Source organism: Tamandua tetradactyla, chromosome 26 (genome assembly GCF_023851605.1).
Source record: "Tamandua tetradactyla isolate mTamTet1 chromosome 26, mTamTet1.pri, whole genome shotgun sequence".
NCBI classification, from domain to species: Eukaryota; Metazoa; Chordata; class Mammalia; order Pilosa; family Myrmecophagidae; genus Tamandua; species Tamandua tetradactyla.
In genome coordinates this window covers 5,611,003-5,625,537 of record NC_135352.1, presented here as the reverse complement: position 1 = coordinate 5,625,537, position 14,535 = coordinate 5,611,003, and the positions used below count along the sequence as shown (strand labels likewise).

Here is a 14,535-nt window from a genome sequence, read left to right as displayed (position 1 = left end):
GCCAGTAACCACCATATTTTTAGCATCTCAGTCTGCTCTCAAGGTCTGTATAGATATTAAGCCTGGTTTGAAGAAGACACCTTATCAGCACCAACAGCCTAGAGCTGGAGAAAAGTGTTTTGTTTGCTGGCTTTATCTGAATGTCATTCCCCTCCAGTCCCCTGCCCCGAAGCCCTCACCTCATTCCCACTCTCCACCTGTCACTGTATGTAGGGCCTCATGTCAAACAAATTCCAGGGCACAGTGAGACCTCAAGACCCAGTTATACTTTTATAGGTCTGCCAGGCTTTGCAGGGGCCCATTAAGGAGCCGATTTGGATTTTACAGGTCAGCAGCTCCTTAGTAGGGGACTTGCAATGGAAAAACACATTTTCTTTCTAATAAATACATGTCACCAGGTGCTGATGCCAGTAGAGTTGGCATCGTCACAGCCAGGCCTCTAGCCAGACTGCAGCTCCCTCCACATTTCTTCCACCGCAGGTCCTCATGAGGGCACACAGTAACAACTGACCCACAGACGGACCTTTCTTCCTAGACTTTTTCTTACAGATATTACTCACATAAGGCTAGTCTCGTTCCCAAAGCAAAGGGATAAATAATAAAAAATATTGCATCATTGTAACAGAAAGCTAATCTCAGGCCCATTAGAAAAGTGTATTGCATGCACAGTGGAAGTTTACATAGGTCTTAACCCAAACAGATGTTGGTCTGGGCCATGGCATATAATCCTCTCTGAGTCATGCCAGCTTAATCAATGTTCATTACAAACTTTTTAAAATGATTAATGGAAATGAAGTTGGAGGGAGACTGAACTGTTTTATTTTATTTGTGGTCCCTAGTATTTGGTTTGAGGGTAGAATATCTTTGGCAGTATGTGGAGCCTTCTTTGGACCTCTCTTGCTATGGGTGTGTTAACACAAGAGGGATCAAGTAGTGTGCTCTGGAACTAGAAGATAAGGCAGGGTGTCACCCCTTTGCTTCCAAGATATTGAGCTACAAAAGAAGTCAGCTTTATAGAAACAGGAGTAGCAGTACTTAGTTTTGTTTGTGTGTTTATAATGTTGTTAAAATGTATGTTCTGAGGCACTGCTACAATCTAGTTCATAACTATTACCCATCATGGGGAGATTCTTTCAAAACACATTTTTTTCTTTTATTTTGAAATGATTTCAAACTTACAGGACAATTAAAAAAATAATGCAAACCCCCTATAGAGAATTCTAACATACCTCCATCCCCCCAGATACCCAGATCCACCAGTTTTAACATTTTGCTACATCTGCCTTATTATTCTATCTGACCATCTATCCATCCATCCATCCATTCATCCAACCATCCATCCATCTGTATCTATTTATCAGTCTGTTTTCTGAATATTTAAGTATAGGTTGTATATGTCATGCTCCTTGAATACTTATTACTTCTATGTACGTTTCCTAAGAATAAGAGTATTTGCTTATGTAACCATTTAAAGTGCATTTATCAAGTTCAAGAAAGTTAACATGAATATAAAGCTTATAGTCCATATTCCAGTTCTTTCATGTGTCCCAACAATGTCCCTTTGAACCTCTTCTCCAGTATTATTAGGTCCCATGCAGGATCATGTATTGCATTTAATTTTCATTATCTCTTGAATTGTTCATTCTTTTTTTCTTTTTTTTTAATTGTGGAAATATACAGCATCAGTTCCCATCTCAGCCATTCCCAAGCACATTATTCAGTGAGATTAATCACATTTATGATATCGTGGACCCTCACACCATTAATTACTAGAACTTTCCCATCTCTCCACAAGAAATCTTATAACCTTTATGCATTAACTCCCTATCCCCCCGGGCCCCCATACCTAGAGTAACATGTATTCTAATTTCTGTCTCTATGGGTTTACATAGTCTCCAATATCTTCTTGATAGTTATCATTGGGCTTAAATTTAACATCCTAAGTCTGTAACAGTTTCTTTCAGTTTGATACTAAATTAAATTCAATAGCATATACACACTATGTTTCTATCCTTTTTTCTTCCCCCATCTTTATGTAGTTCTTGTCACATATCACATATTTATACATTAAGAGTTCAGAACCATTGATTTATCATTTTATATATATATAAAATATATACATACATATATATTCCCCCCGCCATGGGCAGACACTGGGAATCAAATCTGGGTCTCCAGCATGGCAGGTGAGAATTCTGCCACTGAGCCACTGTCACCCCACCCTATCATTATATTTTGAACATTTGATTTTTGGATCCTGTAGGAAGTAAAAATTTTAGTTGCAAACCAACTATATAATAGTACTGGTATTATATTTACCCATGTCATTATCATTTATTAGAGATCTTTATTTCTTCATGCATCTTTGACCAATTGTCTAATGTCTTTCCCTTTTTACCTCCAGAACTCCCTTGAGCATTTCTTGTAGGGCTAGTCTAACTATGACAAACTCCTTCAGCTTTTATCTGTGAATGGTTTTAACTATTCCCTCTTTTTAGGGGGGGGGGGGGCTGCATGGTCTGGGAATTGAACCTGGGTCTCCCACATGTAAGGCGAGCATTCTTACCACTGAACCTCCATTCCCTCATTTTTGAGAGACAGTTTGGCAGATATGGAATTCTTAGTTGGCAGATATAGAATTCTCAGTTGGCAATTTTTTCTTTCAGCACTTAAAATACATCATCCCACTGCCTTCTTGCCTCCATGGTTTCCAGTGAGAGATGGGCATTTAATCTTATTGAGGCTCTCTTGTATATGTTACATTGCTTTTCTTTCTTGCAGCTTTCAGAATTCTTTCATTATATTTAGCATTAGACAGCTTGACTATTATATGTCTAGGTGTGGGTCTCTTTTGGTTTATCCTATTTGGAGTTTGTTGAGCATCTTTGATGTATACATTCCTGTCTTTTCATTAAGCTTGGATGTGTGTATTCATGTCTTTTTCAGCCATTATTTGAATATTTTCCTTACTCCTTTGTCTCTTTCTATTCATTCTGGGACTCCTCATACTGAATTCCTTATCCTTAATGATTTCAGTTGTCTTATCTTCAAATTCACTGATTCTTTAATCTGTCAGCTCCAATCTACTGGTGAAGCTCTCCAGAGAATGTTTTATTTCTGTTACTGTGGTCTTCAACTCTCTTTGGTTCCTTTTCATAATTTTTATCTCTTTATTAATATTTTCTTTGTGTTCATCTATCATTTCCCTGATTTCCTTCAGCTCTTTGTGTATATTTAGGACTTTTTAAAAAGTTTTTCTCTAGGATGACCCAGGTTTGGTTCTCCTCATTGATGGTTTCTAATGTTTTAATCTTATCCTTTGCCTGGGCAATCAATTCCCATTTCTTTGTGTATTTGTAATCTTTTGTTGCACCCATGATATTTTGATATTTTAACGTTATTACTAGAATTTGGTCTCTGAGTCATCTGTTTCTTAAGGTCATATCTAGCTAGTGTTATGACAGATTTCCTTGAATGCCAGAAGCTAACAAAAAGAGAAGAAGGAGGAAGAAAATAAGAAAACACCTTTCCCAGTCTTTGCAGATTGACCTCAGCAAGTGCTCTCCTTCAGAGCTTAGCTACAGTGAGTTTATAGAATAGCTCAAGGCAAAAAAATATCGTTCCCTGACCCACCCCCAACTCCATCCTTTCTGCGCATGCATCTTGCCCTAGGAAGTGCCCTATTTCCATGGACCCAAAATAGGAAACAGCATTTCCTCAGTCCCAGGCACTGTGGTGTATGTCCCACAGCCAGCTGCTATGATTCGCCCAGGCAGCTGTGATTTGATCATTTCCTATGGGGTTCTGTGAGAGAACTCTGTGATCTGCCTTCTCCATGCAGGGCAAGTTAGGAGACAGCAGGCCTGCAACAAGTGTCCTGTATCTGTCCTTCAGGCTGCCTGCCACTAGATAGACTGGCCCTGACTTACATTTTCCCAGTATACACATGAGGGTAATTCTCCTTTTGGAACCGGAACTAGGGACCACACTGGGGGTGTGAGCTGACTCTGCACCAACTTTTGAGGGGTGGGGGAAAGGCTAGCAAGTATGCCAGGAGATCCTACTGTTTTTAAGTTGCCTTTTTATTTTTTGGCACTTACCTTGTTTCTGAAATCCTGTTTTCTGGATGTTTCTGCCAGTTCTTGCTGTTTATTCAGAGCTTCTGTGGGAGGACAGAGCTCAGTAGCTTCTCACTCCACCATCCTGATTATCGAAGCACTTTTTTCTCTTGTATGATCCTTACAACAGCTCATAAAATAGAAAAATAAAAATGCTCGTTTTCCAATTTCATAATGAAGAAACCAAAACACAGAGGGAAAAAGAAGTCTCCCCAAGGTCAAATGGGCAGTCAGGAAAAGTTACAGAGGCCAAAACACAGGTCTTCTGATAGCCTCTGCATTTCCTGCAAGCCACACTGTTTTGCATTTCATCCATCACTTCATTCTTTCCCCCACAGATGCTGCATTTCTGGCCCGGGAGAAGGCAAAGGCTGATGCGGAGTGCTATACTGCTATGAAAATAGCAGAAGCAAATAAGGTAAAGACCCAGTACAGCCTGATGAAAAGAAGATGTATTTGGGTTTGGGTTTATACTGCTTGAGAGTTCCCAGTGTGAGATGACCACACCTTCTAAAACCCCTCAAAACCAGGACTGATGACTACTGTGCTGTGTGGGTCAAATATATCCCTTTTCCTTAGCAGTGCTTTGATGGAAAGTTTAATTTTGGGGCTAAACATGGAAGGTCTAAAACTCTTGCAACTCGTGCCTTGAGGATCTGAGATTATTCTCGTAGAGAAATGACTACCCTGTTACTGAGGTAACAAAGAGGCCAGGAACAGTAGAGGAGGCCGTTTCTTTGACAAAGACCCTCTCCATGTAAAAGTTGAAGAGATGCCTTCCAGAGTTTTCTCTAATCTTTGTGCAATTCTCTACTTTTTTTTTTTTTTTTTTTTTTGGTAACAGCTGAAGCTGACCCCTGAATATCTGCAGCTGATGAAGTTCAAGGCAATTGCTTCCAACAGCAAGATTTACTTTGGCAAAGACATCCCTAACATGTTCGTGGACTCTGCAAGCAGTCTGGGCAAACAGTTTGAGGGCCTAGCTGACAAGCTGAGCTTTGGCTTAGAAGAAGAGCCCTTGGAGGCAGCCGCTGAGGAGAATTGAAAATTTTTTATACAAACTCAGGTGACACTTAAAGAGATCTTTATTTTTCAATGATGAAACAGAATGCCCCTCCCTCCCACACTGCCTTCTTTGACTCTCTTCAAGGTACTGTGGTGAAAAAACACAAATGGACTTAAATCTACTCCCCTTCCTAGGAAGGGTGGAGGTGGGAGATTGATGATTTGGGATTTTATTCAGGCGAGGATGTTATGTGACTTCTGATAAGATTTGTAGACCGTGGGTTTGACCTTTGACTTCCAGGCACTAATTTTGGCTTATTGAAGTAATCATTAAGGAGTGGGAAAAATGTAGGGTGTTGCCTCCAGGTGATTTTATTTCCCTTATTTGGGAAAATGTGGTCCAATTTTCTCACCCCTGCCTCCAAGGTGGGAGATATCTGTGAGTAAGGCTTAGCAACTGAGCAAATATGTGCTTGTAAACCTGCCAGCAGAGCTGTGGAGAAACAGCTGCAGAGAATGTTTGACTTTCCTGGTATTTTTGTCAGTACGTAGATGAGTTACTTTAGAGGTATGCCTTCCTAAGTCCTCATAAGGAAGAATTGGTGCTAGGTTTTGCAAGGTTTTTTATTCACTGTCCTCCTGACCCCAGAGCTTAAAGAGTGTGGTGGTTTCTGACTACATTTCCAGAGTCAATGTTTGGGTACCACCACACAATTCCTTTTGAAATTTTTCACCTATTCTGTGATTTGGGTTTTTTTCTGCTCAAATAATATGTTTGCTGGTCCACTCAGCATCAAGAAGGCAGGGACAAACAATTCAAGTGTCTTAATAGCTGCTGAAGTGGGATCATTCTGTCTGCTGACCACTGTAGTACCTGCTTGGCAGATTATGTACATACCTTGAGATCAAGTGTGTGTGTGTTTTTTTTTTGTGGAGAATCCGCAATGAAGAGTTCCACCACCATATCATACAAGAGATGTTTTAGACTCGTTGCCTATGGCTTGTGCTGTGGGTCTGATCTGTCTGACATAATGATAGCCTTGTGGCATGTTTTTTAAACCCTGGGCTTCAGGCAGCCACACAGAGGTCAGGCTGGATGTTAACTCTCCAGAGACAGTTATGTGGATACAAGGCAGACTTCATGCCTCACACAGCTGCATCAAAATCAGTTTTTAATATTTTATCTTTTATTAGTATTTGAGAAAGTGTGAGCCACTCTGGGTGATTCTGGGCTGGGAAGAGTAAACATGAAAGATGGGTTTTTCTTATATCCTGAAACTGGGATGGGGGCGGGTTGGCAGGGAGAGTGGGGGTGGAGGAGGTCCAGCCTATAGCCCATGAGTCTTGGTAATTGGAGGGTTAACTTGCAAACACCTTGGTTCTACCCATAACCAGCTCTAGCTTAGGAATTGGCCTTGTTATTAGTTTGTTTCCCTACACACACACACACACACACACAAACACACACCCCTTGGTTCTACTCATAACCAGCTCTGGCTTGGGAATTGGCCTTGTTATTAGTTTGTTTCCCTACACACACACACACACACACACACACACACACACACACCCCTTGGTTCTACCCATAACCAGCTCTGGCTTAGGAATTGGCCTTGTTATTCGTTTGTTTCCCTACACACACACACACACACACAGAGAGCACACTCCCATTGTATCCCTTTTCCCTAGGGTGAATACTATGAATACGTTCTGGTACAGAGCCCCACCTCATTTGTGGTCCCATGTCCAGAGTTCTTGTTTATAGAATGGCTTCTTCTCAAGCCAGAACTCAGGCTAGCTCTCTCCTAAGTAGCACTAGGCTTGTCAGGAATTTGGGGAGCACCCAGCCTACCCAGGAAGGTCAAGGGTGTTAACTCCCCTTACTTCAAATGTTGCCCTTTTCTAATTCATGGACTTGGAATTCTCAAACCACTGGTCCTAGTCACACTTCAGCCAGCCAGCACAATGTTCCTGGGAGTAGCAGACTTTAATATGCTTGAGAGTACTTGTAGAAGGTAGACAGTCTCCCAAGACCAGCATAGGGTATCTGTTATTAAGATACACTCACCTTCCTCCCCTTTCAATGCCATTGATCTTTGTTAGGAGCAACATGACGTGACCGGCATCGTCGATGTGCATATTTGTCTTCTCTCTCTACTCTGAACTCTGCTGCCTAGGCCTCAGAAAACACTACTTCACTACCATAGAATCAGAAGCAGGGATTTTCAGCCTCCCTCAATAGCACGTTTTGCTCAGGTGCTTAGGTTCTAAAACCTGATTAGTACTAATATCCCATGAAAGCTTGTTGCTTGCACTAGATACACTGACTATAAAAGAGTCTCAAAAGAGTCAAGTCCTACTGCAGCTGCCCTCCTTGATGCTAATGTTGCTTCCTCTTTAAACAAAAAATATAAATGCTGTAATACCCATTATCTCAAATCCAGTGGTTCTTGATACCCATCTGAATAGTAAAATCATGGTAGTTGGCTGTTTCCTTAGCATTGGGTAACTAACCCATCAATGGGTTATAACTTTTTTTTTTAACACTAGAAACATTTGAGTTCTAAACATGTAAATGTGACAGCCTGCAGTTTTGTAGGCAGTAAAGTCATGGCTGCTATTTATAAATGGAACTTCTATCAAAATAAGTAACTGTTTCTAAAATTCAGTTTTTGTAGGATTTTCCAAGAAAAAGTCACCTTGGTTGAATGTTTCTCTCATTAAATTTTGCAGAAGTGACTCATATTCAGTACTGTTTTTAATCACTTTTTTAATCTAAGAACAGAATGTTTTCAAGGAAGCCAGAATTAATAATTTTTACATGACTAAAATAAATTAGATTCAGAGGGATCTTGTGATCATATTAATTTGAGGAAGAAAAAATCACTGAAAGAATCTTAATATGTTGCTTAAGAAAAAGTAGATGTTTTATAAATGATCTGTTGTAATTTCTCTGGGTCTATGTATCATTCAACATTAATAACTTTACTATTTATAGAGAGTAAATGTGAAAGTAAGATGGTCATATTTATTGACTTGATTCATCCATTTAAGATTGATTTACAATAAACTGGACCCAGTAGGAGGTTCTAGCCACTGCTCCTATTGTCTCCTTAAAAAAAGAGGGAATAGCCAATTATTTTGTGTTGGTATTTCCATTCCTTTTTATTTCTGCTTTTGTGTAGACTTATGATTGAACAGCCAAACTAATTCTACTTTCAAAGAACACCAAGGGCTTAATGGCTCCCTTTATGACTAGGAAATGATTCTTGTATATTAATGAGTCTGTAAATGATACTGCTGGATTAGTTACCTTGGGTTGAAAGCTGAAGGAATTGTTTTGGACAACTCCAAAGGTCTTGCATGAATTTGAATTTATGCCTTAGATTTATTTTCAGTCTTAGTAAATAAAATGTCTTTGTATTTACTTTTTTACAAATGCTAAATTTAGCTATAGCTAATATTAAGGATGGTGATACTAAAAAAAAATCCTTACCTTGCTAATTAAGTACAAGCTCTCCCTAAAAATATATTCAGATGACAATCTATCCCCATTATCAACACAGAAACAATGAACAGCACTTTGTGAACATGGCATAATTCTTGGCAATAGAGATTTATCATATTAAAGAATGCATACACCACTGCAATTCTACTTGAAAGGGCAGAGATGTTTTCAATTAGCCCAAACTCATTTTTATATCAATTCAGTGCTCTGGAAAGCCGCCCAGCCTCTGCCAGATAAAATAAAGGATGCTCAGTTAAATTTGAATTTCAGATAAATAATAATTTTTAGTGTAAGTAAGACTCAGCTATTACATGGGGCATACTTACATTAAAAAATTATTTATTGTTCTGAAATTCAAATTTAACTGAGTGTCCTGTATTTTTATTTGCTAAACCTGGCCACTGTAGCCCAGTCCTTTCTCAGCTTATTTTATGACACTCCGAGACTACTGGTTTGAAAACCTGCTGTGCAAATAACATAAATTTACAATTGAATAGGTAAATTAAGAGTGTAGATACTGCCAAGTTTCAAATCTCAGCTCTATTACTTCCTAAATGTGTGGTCTTGAATGAGTTCTTTAACCTCTCTAAGCCTTGGTTTCTTTATCTATAAAATGTTTTACGCAAATGAAATAATGCATGTGAAGGTTTAGCACCATGCCTAGCTTAGCATGTTTGAGTCAACTCGGAAAAGGGAATAGAAAACACGGAACTATTAAGTGGGTACCACTAAGTGGAAAGTCAAACAAAGGTGATAAAATAAGATTAGGGTGGGCAACGGTGGCTCAGTGACAGAGTTCTCGCCTGCCATACCGAAGACCCGGGTTCGTTTCCCGGTGCCTGCCCATGTGAAAAAAAAATTTTTTTAAATAAAATAAGATTGCATATAGGATAATGCAGAGATGAAGAGAAAACATTTGCAATGCAGCAAACAGTATAGAAAACATATCTCTCATAAGAAATGCAGTGAGCAGAAAATAGGCCAAAATCCAGTGTTGAGGTGAACTGTCCAGTTCCTGTACTCCATTTTTTTAAAAAGGATTTGAAAAGACTAGAAAAATAAACAAATTGTTAAAATCAAAAAGAAAAAAAAAGTTAGTTGAAAAATAAGCTCACAAATTCACCCCAGAAAAGGCAGATAAGAAATTTCCACTTTAGCTTTATAAAAGTTGCATAATGGTCAGCCATTCTCTAGATCCACAGGGACCCAGCGAGGAGGAAATCAGCTTGCAGAATAGAGCATTTTAAAAGAATTCACTTAAGATAAGACTAGCTAAAAGTTGAAATGGGGGAGAAGTCTTATCTGCAAATAGAAAATAAATTAATCCAAGGTTTAGTGTGGGTAACATTTTGATGGTGTTCAGAAATTGGGAAGGTTCTGTGCTGTTTGGGATGGCTTAAATGTCATTCTGTCTATATGAAAGAGCAAGTGATCATCTCTACAGGTCCTCCCCAGGTCTAGGGTTTTAGATGCTGTATTGACATTTCAAAAGCCGAATGTGACAGCATGTTTGCGGAGGGATTGCTGTCATGGCTACTCTACCTGAATTCATTAAACTGGGACATGGGCATTATTATTTCTCCATTCTCTTTGGAGCCAAGTAACCAGGCAACAATAATTTCTATTATTTTATCTTTTTTATCCCCCCAACAGAATCAGTAGGCTCAGAAGGAAGCAGTTTTAAAATCCATATACATTTTCCTCATAATTCAGGGCCTGAGACAGAGGTGAATATTTTAAAAGCATTTATGGTGAATAAGCATACCGGGTTTTAAACTGTTCATAAAATCTTTTCCTCTGGTATTTGGTTTTTTATTGTTTTTTTTTTTTTTAATCTCTCACTCTCTTTTCCCTTTTGTCCTTGCAAATTATTGGTGTGACTTAAAGACAATTAATAGTGATTATGTGATTTTGGACTTGCATTTTTCAAGGATTAAATAGTAGGGAAGGATGAAAGGTTAAATTGGATGGTTGATGCCCCAGGAGGAGGAAGAATAGAAACTAAGAAAGAAATCAAAGAAGAAAGAGAAAAAAAAAAGTGGAATAAAATTAATCCAAAAGCACAGCTAAGAAGTAAAGAAACTGGAACATGTGAAATGATAATTGGACTAGGGTAACCAGGTTCTTTTAGTCTCTACTTCCATTTTTATAAGATCATAAAATAATTAGACATGAAAAGCATCTTAAAACTGAATCAAGGGCAGGCCACGGTGGCTTAGCAGGCAGAATTCTCACCTGCCATGCTGGTTAGTAATTCGGGCAGTGAATAAAGTAGTATTTGCAAAGTCCCCTTGGGGGACTGGGGAGAAAGGAGAAGATATTTAACTTACCCATTTGGAGAATTTCTGATGTTCTTGCAAGCAGTGGGGACAGCCATATTAGTGAACTGAGCCCTTGATTTTGGGGTTTGCCCCTATGGGTCTTATTCCTGCAAAGGGTAAGCTAAGCCTACTTAAAATTATATTTAAGAGTCACCACCACCTCTCTCTCCAGCCAACACAAGCAAACTCACCGTCCGCCCCCTATCTACGTGGGACATGATTCCCAGGGGTGTGAACCTTCCTGGCAATGTGGGACAGAAATCCTAGAATGAGCTGAGACTCAGCATCAAGAGATTGAGAAAATCTTCTCTACCAAAAGGGGAAGAGCGAAATGAGACAAAATAAAGTGTCGATGGCTGAGAGATTCCAGACAGTCGAGAGGTTATCCGGGAGGTTATTCTTATGCATTAAATAGATATCACCTTGTTAGTTAAGGTGTAACAGAGAGGCTGGAGGGAACTGCCTGAACATTTGGCGCTGTGTTCCAGTAGCCATGCTTCTTGAAGATGATTGTATAATGATACAGCTTTCACAATGTGACTGTGATTGTGAAAACCTTGTGTCTGATGCTCCTTTTATCTACCTTATCAACAGATGAGTAAAACATACAGCATAAAAATAAATAATAAGGGGAACAAATGTTAAAATAAATTTAGTAGATTGAAATGCTAGTGACCAATGAAAGGGAAGGGTAAGTGGTATGATATGTATGAATTTTTTTCTGTTGTCTTTTTATTTCTTTTTCTGAATTGATGGAAATGTTCTAAGAAATGATCATGATGATGAATATGCAACTATGTGATGATATTGTGAATTACTGATTATATATGTAGAATGGATAATCATATGTTAAGAATGTTTTTGTTTGTTGTTATTTTTTTTAATTAATAAAAAAAAAATTTTTTTTTTAAAAGAGTCACCACCAGAGAACCTCTTTTGTTGCTCACAAGTGGCCTCTCTCTCTAAGCCAACTGGGCAGATAAACTCACTGCCCTCCCCAATACATGGGACATGATCCCAGGGATGTGAATTCACTGGCAACATGGAACAGAACCCCCAGGATTCACCAGGACCTGGCATCAAGGGGTTGAGAAAGCCTTCTTGACTGAAAGGGGGAAGAGAGAAATGAGACAAAACAAAGTCTCAGTGGCTGAGAGATTTCAAACAGAGCTAAGAGGTTATCCTGGAGGTTATCCTTAGGCATTATATAGATATCCCTTTTTATTTATGGTGTATTGGAGTGGCTGGAGGAAAGTACCTCAAACTGTTGAGCTGTGTTCCAGTAGCTTTGATTCTTGACGATTATATGACAGTATAACTGTTACAGTGTGACTGTGTGATTGTGTCACACTGTAAAACCTTGTGTCTGATATTCTTTTGATCCAGGGTATGGATAGAGGAGTAAAAAAATATGGATAAAAATAAATAAATAATAGGGGAGTTAAGGGGTAAAATAAATTGGGTAGATTGAAATACTAGTGGTGAATTAGAGGAGGGGTAAGAGGTATGGAATGTATGAGTTTTTTCTTTTTTTCTGGAGTGATACTGATGTTATAAAAATGACCATGTTGATGAATACTCAGCTATGTGGTGATACTGCGAGCCACTGATTATACGCCATGTACGGACTGTATGTGTGTGAAGATTTGTCATTTTAAATATATATATATATGGGAAGGTTTGAGGATAATGAGCACAATGGCTCCACATGATGTAATTAAAGGTGATTTAATTATTGAGCATGCACAAATTGATTACATGTTTAGTCACAGAATGTATGTAAGAAATAGCAGGCTTAATATGATGATGGGTGTGATTTTTAGTATTATAATGAGGTAAAGGTGACTTATAGGTTAAAGTCTAAACTACTGTGCATGTCAGGTGGGCCCATTTTGGTTAGATACAGTTTTGGTTATCAAGATAACTTTGAACTTGGGGTGGGTTAGTTCTGGGCTGTCCCAAGATCCTTCATTAATAAACATTAGGGGCTGTCTTTTAGTGATCACAAGACTCTAAAGTCTAAAAACTGGATAAATGGGTACAAGGGAAGGTTAGTCACAAGGTTTTTATAAATCACAAAGGCACAAAATAAAAGCTGTACAATTATCAGAGATCAAGGCAGCTGGATTACAGTTTAAAGATTTCAGGTATTTTCCTCTGTCTACTTCAGTATATCAGAAAGCAAAAATGAATATGTATATAATATCCTAATTTCCCAGTTACATTCTTAGAGCACTTTTTTTTCCCTCTTATGTGGGTCTTATTGCTTTCTGCACTGTATCCCTGAACAAGTCTTGATTCCACCACAAACCATGTTACTCGTTGAGGGAGAGTGGCAGCCTCTCTTCTTCATCCTGGTTTCTCCCAAGGTGCCTTACAGCGTAAACCCTCAAAAATGTTCATTAAATGCATAAACTGGGGAAGGGGAAGGATACTAACACTGAACACTTGCATGCACTTAGGACAGAGCACTCTGCTAAATGTCCTACAAATATTATCTTGATTGATCCTTACTGCAGCTCTGAGGGAAATATTGACTGTTTTATAAATGAAAAGAACTGAGAAGTTCAGTAACTTCTCGAGATTGCAGTTTAGTGATGAAATCAACACTCAAACTTATGTCTGTCCTATGTGTGATCTTGCCACGACTACTCTCCATTGATTTGAAAGTTTAAATCACTCTTAGATGCCTTTTTTTGGAGACACATACCCACACACCCATACCATACTCTTCAGGGGGGAGGGGCGACCTTGTAATTTAAAAAAGTATTCTGTCCTATTAAGTGAAGATACAACTACTTGTCATAAAATCCAGATTTTATGACATCCTTAGATCTGTTTTTATGGGTTTTTAAGTGTTTTCCAAATATATCACTGAAAAGTATTTCATAATCACATCTCTTCACCAAAATCCCCGTTTTTCCTCCCACCACTTATTCTGGCTACTAGAAATGTATCAAGTCCAGAAACATTTAATTTGAACAACACAATTATCCCTAATGTCTCTAGCAACTCTAGTTTACAGACAAACCTTGTACACATACATACATGTATGTACACATGGTAAACGAACACTCTCTGAAAAAAAGATTCCCTTATTGCAAGGACCCTAATTTTCCTCACAGTGCTTTTTGCCAGAGCAGAACATGTGAAATTCCATCTCAGTTCCTGGAGGCTGGGGAAGAAGGTGTGCGTGAACGAGTAAGAATTTTGCCCCGTCTTCTCAGAGGGATCTAAGTCTTGTCACCTCAAGAACAACCTGGAGGACAAACTTTTGTCCTCTCTCCAATGAAACAGCATCCCATTTCATTAAATTGAATTAATGTTTGAAAATCCTTCAACAGTAATGCAGCCAAATCTTTGATACAGCTGATCTCTGCTTGCCTATGACATCCACTATGTCACCATATATTACATGTAACATCCTAGTGTGGTGCCATTGTTTCTCTCTTCATTAAGTTTTCTTTCTCTTAACGGACCCTCAAGAGAATCACCCCGATCCTAAAAGCCATATCTCCTGCTCTAGCACCTTCTAACCCCTGCCCCCTCGCACAAAAATATCATCTCACAGCTCTCGAAAACT

General features: G+C 38.8%; 1 protein-coding gene across 2 annotated transcripts in view; it reads left to right on the top strand.

The window, feature by feature from the left end:
- Positions 1–12,624, top strand: part of ERLIN2 (ER lipid raft associated 2) — a 28,671-nt gene extending 16,047 nt beyond the window's left edge. For both annotated transcript variants that reach the window (XM_077144377.1, XM_077144378.1), the window contains exons 11-12: positions 4,457–4,536; positions 4,963–12,624. In XM_077144377.1, the coding sequence (XP_077000492.1) occupies positions 4,457–4,536; positions 4,963–5,163 (281 nt within the window). In that variant the 3' untranslated portion in view covers positions 5,164–12,624. The remainder of the gene's footprint in view (positions 1–4,456; positions 4,537–4,962) is intronic.
- The last annotated feature ends 1,911 nt before the right edge of the window (positions 12,625–14,535 follow it).